The sequence below is a fragment of the Odontomachus brunneus genome, unplaced genomic scaffold (assembly GCF_010583005.1).
Source record: "Odontomachus brunneus isolate Ranch 3 - 2012 unplaced genomic scaffold, Obru_v1 Obru_scaffold_182, whole genome shotgun sequence".
Lineage (NCBI taxonomy): Eukaryota > Metazoa > Arthropoda > Insecta > Hymenoptera > Formicidae > Odontomachus > Odontomachus brunneus.
In genome coordinates this window covers 428,453-440,333 of record NW_022639632.1, presented here as the reverse complement: position 1 = coordinate 440,333, position 11,881 = coordinate 428,453, and the positions used below count along the sequence as shown (strand labels likewise).

Sequence of the window (11,881 nt, the reverse complement as noted above, 5' to 3'; positions counted from 1 at the left end):
AAAAATATAAAATATATATATATATATATATATATATATATATATATATATATATATATATATACAAAGATATTGTTAATACAGATTTAAAATAAATTCATTTGTCACGAGCTTAGCAAATAGTGCATCGATTGCATACTGCTGTACCGCACTCCATGCAATCAAAAAAGTTCTTTTATCATTTTTATAAAGGTGGCTGTGTAAGAGATAGAATAATAAAAAAAAAAAGAAATGGAAACGAAAAAACAGCAAACTGGAATTTACACTTTTTTTACATATATTGAGTGGTAACCAAAATCACTTGTGTCTACGCGTAACATAAATTGCTCGACACTCGATAAGATAAAAGACTTTCCCAGCAGCTCGCGTAGGCTATAAGTTCTTTCCACTACGAAGAGATTTTCAGGGAACCGAATCGCAGGATTTAGCTTCCTCCGTGACACGAGCAGTTCTTAAAACAGCCCGGACGCAAATGACCCTGGTTACTACTCGAGAAAGTGGCTGGAAATCATGAAAAATTTACTTGAGGCTGCGGGCACACTTTCGAGCCGGGAAACTGCATGTTACATTGGAAGTTGGCATCGTACATCGCGCCGGGCAACATGTTTGGGTACTTGAGCTTTTCCGGAGGGCTCCTCGGATTGTCGATCAAGCACTCGCCCAATCCGCTCCTTTCCAGTACGTGAGAAGGTTTCGTTGCGTGTAAATGTGCGAAACGTATGACATTTGCAAAGTTAACGATTGTCTAACGTTTTCTCAAAGTTTATCTAAAGTGTATCAACAATTTTCACGGCAAAGTATTATAAATCAATCCCGGCGATAAATTTTCGACGGACATTCCGATTAATGATGATAATAAACAACATCAAGTGTAACTTGCCACTTTTCGAAGGTAAAACGTATTGTTATAAATTTATTTAGCGGATTACACGGAGTGGCTCAAGATTAACGCCGCTGCAATCCAATGATAATGTCACTGGGTAATTAGTCGATGAAACCTACGATAAACGTAGAAATGTCCCGCGGGGCTGCATATAATGCTGACCAGTCCGACATAAATCCACATATATTTACGATAGAGTAATATTTTCCCAGAACCCTTTGCGCGCGCGCATGTCAAGCGTGTCGCGCGTACATGCATAAAGACCGTGCTTATTTGCGCAATCGAAAACGGCCATTACTTATGCACCAACTTGACTTACTCAAGAAAAGCTGTTATAAATCTTCTGCTGCAGCTCGACCATCTGATGGTGTATAAGAAGACGATGGGAGACATAATAAAGTAGCTATCATCCGTGTCTTGCGACGGGCATCCGCTACTCTCGGGCTCATCGTGAGAACAACCCATGCTAAAATAACATTTTTATAGCCGGGATACCTGTCCTCTCGTCGGTTTACACAACGCAGAATATCACAATTTACGAAATATCTGCGGGAAATTGCCTAAGACTGCCATTTGGAAGAAAAGAATCGTCTTAAAGTAGGAAAAGCTTCTTGCAGAATGAAATTTTTGTTTAGTCTCTCGGTAAAAATATTTGTCTATCTCTGCGGGGAATTTCAATTTAGCGCTTCAATATTTGTTTTCTGAACATTTCTGAACATTTCACTTTCTATTTTGTGTAATTGTTAAATATTATTGAAACGCGTTCTCTCAATTTCTTGGAGTGAAATTTCACTCGAAAAGCAGAGTGACAACCGAGTCACTCGAATTCTCGAATGATTTTTCACTCCTACAGAGTAAATTTTTCACTTTAAATCGTTCACTAAATATTTTCATTCAAAGTCAAAGAGTGAATCTGATGTATTCCACCGTCAAAGGAAGGAATATTCACTTCAATCGATCGAAACATTCGTTCATCAAACGGAGTTAAAATCCACTCTAATCTTGAATGAAACATTCACACTCTTGTAGTTTCGCATTATTTTCACTATCGCCGCGAGTGAAAATATTGTCGATTTTCTCCCCTTTTGAGTGAGATTTCACTTGAAAAAATTTAGAGAATATGGACAGTACACGTGACCAACTTCATGAGCGACCACAATGCCGAGCAGAAGACCGCTGTCTTCGTTGATGCAGGCAGCCTTCGTAGAGTCGCAAGCCGCGGCAACATGAGCCAGGCCCATCAAGTCGCAATTGGTCCCCTCCGAGCAAATGTCGTACCTAAAGGTGTACACGCGGGTTGTGCATGATGCCTCGTGCACGACTATTACGATGCCGATGTGGGGAAATTACCTCGTAACAAGTACCGCGATGTCGTAATGATTGGGATGCGTGTCATCCTTCGGATTCATCTTCTCGGCCCATTTTGAAAAACTCTCCAACGTGTTCTCAGCGGCTGGACTAATGAGCAAGTCTATCTGCGTGCATACGGCGTCAATAATCGGAGATAAATCGGGAAGGATGCTACGCGTCAATAATTATTTTACATTCAATTCAGCAAAACACTACAAGAGAAAATGTACCACATAACAACAAAACTGTACCAAATAACAATAAAATTTTGTAATCTTGGACTATGTAGGATCATAACCCCGAGATTATTATATATTCATTTAAAAATTATTGAATAGAGATCGTTGAATATAATATTTCTGTGATTTATATTACAGTCCAGATTTATAAAAAAACGTTATTTAAAAAAATTATTTTGAGATAATTTCTATACTTCCTCCGTGTATACTAACTATATTTATTTGCCGTGTGGGCTAAAGAGAAACTTTGATGGAAGGTGTAGGCATTGAGAAGGAAATTGAGAAGAAAAGAAAATGCTTAATTTAACGCATGTACGTATCGATTAGCATTCGCGTCAAATAAATAAGATACATCGATTACGGCAATAACTTTCACAAAACATGCTTCGCGATTCGCTTAGTAATTTTAGTGGCGCATTTTACCTCCTCCTTCTCCTTCTCCAAGTATATTACGCGCACCAAGACGACGTCTATTTGGTTTCCCACGGAGCTGTCGTGATAATAATCGGACACCATATTCATGATCGTCAACAGATACTGCTCATAATCGGTGTTGTTGTGAAAGTCGAGGAACCGCCGATCGGCGATCAATCCGATTTCTATGTAACGGTGTATGCTGTGGGTGCCGGCGGACACCGTAGCGTCGCGCTTTGTATCGACAGAATTATTTTCCATTAACCGCATCTGCCTTTTAGCCAGCTGCTCCGCCCACGCCGACTCCCAGTTGTCTGTTAAAGCAGCGAGAATAAGCTTCCGCCAACTACGCATCGCTATTTGTCACTTGTGTTTATAACTATGCGAAATTCTCTCGCGTTATAATAAATATCTACGACACCGGCTGAGGGGCGAACTGTGCCGTCTTGAGTTAAATGTTAAAATGATACATGGTGAAATATCAAGAAACTGCATCCCCGATGTCTCTCATTCGGGAATTAATCTTCGAAATTAAGGTAGTTGTTTTATAAACCAATATTTCTTATAAATCTTTTTTAACTTCAAATAATATATTAATTAAAAACGTGATCGGCACGTATGTGCAATTAGATTATGCCAAAGCTGAGATAGTTAGATGGATAGTTAGATAATTAGATAGATAGATAATTGAAGTCAAAATTAATATTATTCACATGCATCATAGATACAAAAACAACTCCCGATATCACGTCTTCAATTTTAGCAAATTACTTTTACGGTTTCAATGAAAAACAAGAGGACGATAATTCCCAGAACAAAGATTCCAAGATCATCGATCATCTAGTTTCCAAAGAATTAATATGTAAAGTACACAATTTATTGCAGTATACAATAGCTAATTTGTAGTGATTTTATGATATTTTATGCTCTATATTTTCTTTCTGCTTGATTAAGTATCTTCTTAAAAATAGGCTGATAAATAATTTTAAAAATTTATAATCAATATGTGAGAATATAAAAATGCGAGAAATATACTAAAATGTGAGAAAATATTCAACATCACGATTATTTTTCTAGTAACGCATTAATGTACGTCTATCGGTGCGTAGAATATGTTTACAAACATATGCCTGACACGGGTAATATTAATATGTTAAAACACGAAAAGCGATCATTTCTTTGTGGGTTTTGAAATACCTTGCATTGTTTGATTTTGATATTCTTCTGCTACAGGGTAAAACTAGACAATACGCTCCAATTAACGAAACACCCTAAAGTTTGTTCTCGGAAGCTAACGTGAACGGAACGTGACAACGACGCGAAAGTAACATGTTCCGACGTGTCTCAGTATCTCTGATCAAGCTAGAGAGCGAACATGAATGACATGTGAAATATATCGGAAAAGAAACTGTTCTATGCTATGCCGGACATATTCTAGTATATTGTTTTTGAGCTCATTTCATTTAGAAACAGGCCATAATATCCAGATGTTACTTATTCACGCGAAAACAATTTAACAAGACTTTAATTGTACCTACATTTGCAGTAATCTGCTATCTCTGTCTAACATTTTATGGATGAAGAAATTAACGTTACGAAAATTACAAAACGCCCCACGTATAGTAGATGTAATGTGCGCGCCTCACTAATTATGTACGTTATTTAGATATATAGACACAGGATAAAATTGCACACAAACAAGTTGTTGAGCCACATAGTCAGAAAAAAGAAGACCATGGAGAAGGTGCGTAATAAGCAAATAATAAACAGTGTTTCCTCAGCTATACTCTCTTAAAGTGAATCAGTGAATAGTCACTGATATCAGTTATAAGTATAGCACTGAGCACTGAAAGTGCAACACTTATAACTGCAAATCAGTGTATATTCACTGTTTTCAGTGATGTTTCATTGATTCATTTTAAGAGAGTACCACTCACGCTTTACAGCTTTTAGACAGAGCTTTTAGACAGAGTTTTAAAGCGCTTAAAATTTATTTCGTCCAAAAAGTTAAGACCTGGATGATAAAGAATAAAAACAAAAAATTAACGAACTCGTTATAATGTTCCGAAATTGATTGGGAAGGCTAAGGGACGTTTTATCTTGCAGTATATTGATAAAACGTCCCACTGTAGATTTCTGTAAAATATTTTTTCTCCTTGTTTATACATTTTCTTGTTATAATTGGCCAATACAAACTATAATGTTAGCAATTAAATAAATTATAATTCATATAACGGTGTATGTAAAAATAAATATTTTATTGAGCTTCAAAACATTGTGGGGCGTATTATATAGTTTTATCTTAGTGTCAAAGCTATATATATATATATATATATATATATATATATATATATAATAAATCATATTTATAAAGGACGGGTTTGTAGAGCTTCTTCATGTTGTATTAATCATTACTTAACCATAACTTCCCAGCAACATTGTCACGAAACAACTACCTTAAGCATGACAATAGTTGCCTGATTTTTCTTGTCAATTATTAATAGAGATGAAAGTGACCTAATCTGTGTAACAGTAACTTACGGTAAATTACGGTAAGTTTGTTAGTAATTTTGGAGAGCTGGTAAAATGATAATTTAGAAAAAATTACAGAAATTAAAAATTTGTTATATGAAGGAGCATTTAGGCTTATTTAAAATGTATAAAACAATTTATTTAACCTATTTTTTCTATAAAATATTTTATTACTTTATATTAATATATTATATATAGCATATAGTAATTAGGATATTAGTATAGAACTAGAAAATTTAAAAAAAATACATATATATTAGTATTTGCTAAAAGAAAATGTGACAGATGTATTACAAATAAAAATAAAATAAAAAAGTTCCATTTTAAACGTTAATAAAAATTATAAATTATGTGTGTGTATATAAAAAAATACATGTTTTTCGGACCGATTTCTAACACTGTGTGTATCGCGCGCGCGACATAAGATTTAATAAAATCTACTTTTTCTATACAACAAATTGTATTGTAAGAAATGGAAACTTTAATACCCTCGAAAGATTGTGAATAGTTCCTTACTTTTATCTTAAAGATATATCCGATATTATCAGATGTACATTTGATGAACATAAAGAAAATATTGTTTTATCTTATGCATTAGTGCGACAAACATGAATATAGCCTGTTTGTGCATGAAACTATCAAAAACTATAAAAGTTACCATCTTACCGTAATTTTACCGTAAGTGAAGAAATATCAAATAATGAAGAAATTGTGATTTTGAATCTGATGATAATTTGACATCTCTAATTATTAAGAATCTAATCATGAAGAATGAGAAGAAGAACGTCGCAATTACTAACCGCTGGTGCCGCAGTGCCTTTTCGTGATGGCGCCGGCTGTCGAGCTTTCTGTCTCGTGCGGCGCATCTCGTTTGTAAGCCACATGAACGTGCTGACCGTCCGCTTCGGGTTCAGCCTGATAGACTGGCTCGATGAAGTACCGTCCGTGATTAGTTTGCACGTAACCAGCCTGCGCGCGCGCGTGTACACGTGCACACACACACACACGAGAGATAGATAGATAGATAGGGAGACAGAGAGAGAAAGAGAGAGAGAGAGAGAGAGAGAGAGAGAGAGGTGTGTCACGTTGTCGATAATAATAGTGATAGGGAATAAAGTATTGCCGCCATTTGCAATACGACATATTAGCCGCACGATTGAAAGTCGCAATCGCGAGATCTCGATCGTTCGCGAAGTGTTTAACGCCGGGATTCTCATTACGATTAGCGTGTGAAATCCCACCTGACAGATATATCGCGGAGGCTATTTGTTCCGCGTCGTTCGCATCGCGGATGTTAAAGGATCGTCTACAGTGCAGTCGCAGTTGCGTTTTCAAGTCGTAACGCGCCAGTCGATCACACGTCCGTTTCCTTCGCGCAAACTCGTAGAAAATGAAGTTTTATCGAATTCGCCCGTGAAACTCTTCATTTTCTTCACGAGTCACGTGAAGCGAACAGATGCGCGATTGATTCGCGGACTGGTGCTGCGGCTTGAAAATACAACTACAAACGCATTGTGGACGACTCTTAAGATTCACGAGTGAGCGACTCGATGGGAGAGATTCCGCCCGGTCGGATTATTGGATTTCGACCTTTCGACGCGGTTGTAAGTTGCGTTCGCGTTTCAGAGATATCTCGTTATGATACACTTCATTACGAGACGTTATAATACACCGGGAAAATGCCATGCGAAAATCGTTGCATCGTGGACGATCGGAACGGCGAAAGGCCAAACTGGGCGTGACACTCTTCACGTGACATTTCGGCGCGGTGCGCTTCGTTATTTCGTGGCGTTTTACGGGCGCATTCTATCATGAACTGTCGGGTCACTCGAGCGGAGAAACGTCCGAATCGCGCGTGAATTCGCGCGGCGGACGAAAGAAATTGCGTCGGCGGCAATCGCGGTTCGCCTTTACAGTCGCGCGACTTTACGCCTAATAGAATCAATTAGGCGTCCCGTTCGTTCGTTTCAGCTTGCAGTTTATCTGCGCGCGTAATCGTTCGCCTTGTACTCTGAAAGTAATAAGTCGCGGCGGCAAACTACTTTCGAGACTACCGCGAATATCGTCGCCGGCGTATAACGTATCGCCTCGCGCATTCGGCGCGACTGCGAAACTCGTGTCGTGCAACGCCACGTCGCGGTTAATTGTCACAGGCGGATTAATCAATTCAATTATATTTGCCGTACTTCACACGGCAGCTCGAGCGGCGGCGGTCGCGCGAGCGTTGGAATTCGCGCGACGAGGGGAGGCGGGGAGAATAAAGAAAGAGAAGAAACGCGCTTCACACGCCAGCGATGATCGACCGTGCGCGCTCGCGCGTTTGTCCGTGATACCCACGACCGTTGTTCCTATTTTAACGCCGTGTTCACCGATGCGGAAAAAAACTGCGGCGCAGTCAAATCCGCGATACAATCTGACCAGAGTGCAGCGCGCCACAATAAACACTGCATCGTTGCCGCGCCGATCGAATGTCGGCGTGTTACGCGCGCGTTTCGCGCCGCAACGCATTTGCGGTTCGCTCGACGAGCGAGCGAGCAAGCAACCGACCGATCGACCGACCGACCGACCGACGGACCAACCGAGTCTCTTATTACGCACTTGAAAACATACATATTGATATGATGCATTTGCATGTACGCTCCTTCGCGCAATGTCATCGGTTACGCGCGTGTCGGTCGATCGTAAATTTCGGATTGAAAAGAAGGCGGCACCGCACCCACTCGCTTGCATCCGCTTCTGATTAGCGAATGCGAGTATCCGTGTGATTTCATGGCGGATCTCGGACGACGAGGCATTGCGTCGTAAAGTTTCGCGCAGAGATGTGGGGGTTCGTATAAATATTCGCGAGCACGACACAAATATGGAGAAACGCGCCTCACGCGTCGCGTCGTCGCATCGCGAGATTAGGGGCCGTTTTTTGGACATATGTTCGGATATCATTCTTAGGTTAAATCAATGTTGTACACAAGAAACTTATATAAGAAAGAAACAGAACTTGGAATTAGAAAGAACATTTAACATTCGCTATGCATCCAGAATACGGCTTCCAAGGCTGTATTATTGACGCGTCTTCGAACGCTACATGTGTCTTTCTGATTCTCAAGTTAAAACAATCTTATACAAAACATTCGTTGATAAATGGAACTTGGAATTAAGGCTCTTGGCCCCTCGTATTGTTTATCTCTTTTTAATGACGTCAGAAGCGAGAAAATGCATGCTAAAAATTCTTGCGAAATACGTTAAAATAAAAATATATATCCATAAAGTAATACTTGCAATCGATTAAACAAGTTTGTAAGATATTTCGTGCACTCCCCCCTTTGGCTTTAACAATCAAAAATTTGTCGTAAATTAACGTGAAATACAATTCATCTTTTTAACCTATTTATTCGCCTATTTCTATTCAGATTAATTTACAATAAATTATTGATCGTTAGACCAAAAGGGGAGTGCACAGAATATCTTACAAATTTATTTAATCGATTGCAAGTGTTACTTTATGAATATATATTTTTATTTCAATGTATTTTGCAAGAATTTTTAGCATGCATTTTCTCGCTTCTGGCGCCATTAAAAAAAGATAGACAATGAGAGGAGCCTTAAAACTATTTAACGTTCGCTATGCATCCAGAATAAAACCCGCACTTACCAGCGTCTATAAGCGTCTAACGTTCCACACGTTCACACGAAGACGCGAACAGCTACCGAAATAGCCGACTATCGTCTATGGAGAGGTTTTGTTATAAATTGCAATTACATCACGACCTCTCGAGCGCGCGGACCGCGTCCTGTTCAATATTACGGGCGTGAGTTTCGCGGGCGTGATAAAACACGAGCGAACGTCACCTCTTTGCCAACACGAAGAGCGCCGCGTGATCTGTGTTGCCATCGAATTTCGACGGGTATCCAGAGAAATGTTTCGGTCTCCGCGGTATCTGCCCGACTGCGCGCGCTCTCGCAATTCTCCTCTCTCGCTTCGTTAACGCTAACCTCCCCAAGGAATCCGCGGAATACGCATTACGCGCAACAACCACGCGCTCGAAGCCACTTCGAAATTCTGCTGTATCTCTCCGGCAACAAATACTCGTCCGAATTAATATCAACCGTGCGCGTAACGACCAATGGAATCGCTCTAAGTTGCATGCGCGAGTGTCGCGTCGACATTCGCGAATTGAAATTGATCGAACCTGCTTCGCGAAGGGACAAATAACACCGAGCCAAGCGGTAGAAAATTGATCGTTTTTTTTCCAATCGATATATTAATATATACGATATATTAATATATACGATATATTAATATATACGATATATTAATATATATAAATATATACGGGAAAAACACTGAGAATATTGGCTGAATATTGCGCGACTGTCGTAAATAAATATTGATGTTACCTTTTGCATACAAAATGCATACGTTAACAAATTGATGACGAACATACGTTACAAATGCATTTAATGATTTTATTGCGCTACTACCTTGTAGCTGAGACTTTACTATATCCCTGGAAAAAATGTGTCGAAAAATATTGATTTGCGATAAAGTTAATTATTAGTAATTCAAAGTTGCCCGACAGACCCGGATTGTAATGTGTGTTTCGAAAAATATGATCGCAAAGGGTTGACACGCGATCCTCCACGTTACATCATACACGCGATCGTACGGATAACGTCACGGATATTACGCGCTATAGGTACCACGAGTACATCGTACAGAAGCTAATTAACGCGCGACCGTAGCAGTGCAGCAAAGGACACCACCGCCGTACCTCCGCCGTGCCAACAAAGCGACAAAGCTCAAACGTGCCAGAGATTCTTCTCTCGGTTCGTTAACAGCGGCTTCCTCGGGGGAGAGTTACACGGAGCCGAGAGAGTCCGACATGTACATACTACATACTAACCACACCGTCGCACAGAGACAGAGCCGCCCTGGAATTGTCGTGGCCCCGAACGGTGCCGCGATAGTGGCACTGCCGGTCGGACGCCCTTCTGAATCTCAAGCCCTCGTTCAGATTAGTGCCGATCCCGGCGCCCCGTGTCTCCACCACCATGTCGGGCGAGATGAATTCATGGTACGGGCTGAGCTCCACGTGGTGATCGATCCCGTTGAAGGGTAGCACCAGGTGCAATTTATCGGTCGTCCCGGGGGACCTCTTGCCGCGCTCGCCGATCTCCCGACGGTTATAGAAATTCGGCAGGGAATACGTGCTGAAGCTGCCGTCCTCGAATACCCGCCGCGGTATCAAGACCTCCGGCCCGTGAATATCTCGGGTGTACCTGAAGTGGTAAGCGCGAGACACGGTTACGTCAGCGACACGACGACGAGGACGAATTACGGCGTCGCACGGAACGTGTTTCGACGGTTCACACGACGAAAATTTTCAACGACTTACAATCCTAGAAACCTTCGCTTCTATATTCTCGAATATTGCCGTTCTATCTTCAAGTATTATTAAAGTCTCTTCACACGCATATAATTTATCGTTGTGTCTCGTCGTAAGCGTCGAGAACACGCTTAGCCTCTCGCAAGACCCGACGAGCATGTCAACCTCGGCTATATCGAAAATCTCAGCGATCGCGAAATGCGAATGCACTCACCTACCGTGGTACACGTTGCCGGGCGCGCTCGCGTATTTTTCGAGCAGGTCGCCATCGACAGCCGCGATGAAAAGCGTCAAAAGTATCAGGAATACGACCATAACGGTTGGCACGCGCTAAATCAGTCTGGATACGTGCTTGAAGTTGCCGAGTGTCGGCGCGAACAAGGAAGGAACAAAACCGCACTACGAGGCGAACGTGTCCCTTCGGTCATTATTACATATATATACAAGGTGTTCCAGATTCTCCTCCGCAATTTTTGTGAGAACGCATTGAAGTGAACATAAAAGTCTCATACCATTTTGCGATATTTGTAATAAATCTCGAGATATTAATTAAAGAAAATTAGTGAATAATCATGCGCGATATGGTAAATAAATCGCACACATTAGCATTAACAAAGTATTATTAAAGACATCCAGTCTTACTAATTAGCATGACTTGAAAAGTAATACGAATTTCTGAAATAATTTGGAGAAAAAAATCCTAATGCAAAAATATAGAGGCTATAATACTTTTCAAGTTATAAATGATTAAATTTGACCAATTATACTGGCTAAAGTATGTGCGCTCAGGTAGGTTACAACACACAGTGGTACAAGTGCATGCACATGTCGTCCCTTTTCCAAATATTGATGCGGAAGTTCCATATAACAACATATGTAATAATAATCTGCTTTTTTTATCATTTAAATAAATATATTGCAAATAATAACAATTTCATCAAAATGTTATGAATAAAATATCACACAATACACTTATGAGAATCAAAAAGCTGTCACACATTTGACGTTTCTTTCAGAGATTCACAAATATTAATTTCATATCTTATGCAAATTCTCACTTATGATAAAAAAAGTTGCTA

At 40.1% G+C, this 11,881-nt stretch overlaps 1 protein-coding gene across 1 annotated transcript in view; it reads right to left on the bottom strand.

Moving 5' to 3' along the window:
• Positions 1–11,117, bottom strand: part of LOC116851629 (A disintegrin and metalloproteinase with thrombospondin motifs 7-like) — a 23,051-nt gene extending 11,934 nt beyond the window's left edge. Inside the window, exons 1-8 of the mRNA XM_032831242.1 lie at positions 11,017–11,117; positions 10,320–10,695; positions 6,219–6,387; positions 2,896–3,200; positions 2,234–2,358; positions 2,015–2,161; positions 1,203–1,349; positions 524–671 (exon numbers count right to left, since the gene is read on the bottom strand). Coding sequence (XP_032687133.1) covers positions 524–671; positions 1,203–1,349; positions 2,015–2,161; positions 2,234–2,358; positions 2,896–3,200; positions 6,219–6,387; positions 10,320–10,695; positions 11,017–11,117 — 1,518 coding nt within the window. The remainder of the gene's footprint in view (positions 1–523; positions 672–1,202; positions 1,350–2,014; positions 2,162–2,233; positions 2,359–2,895; positions 3,201–6,218; positions 6,388–10,319; positions 10,696–11,016) is intronic.
• Between the last annotated feature and the right edge of the window lie 764 nt (positions 11,118–11,881).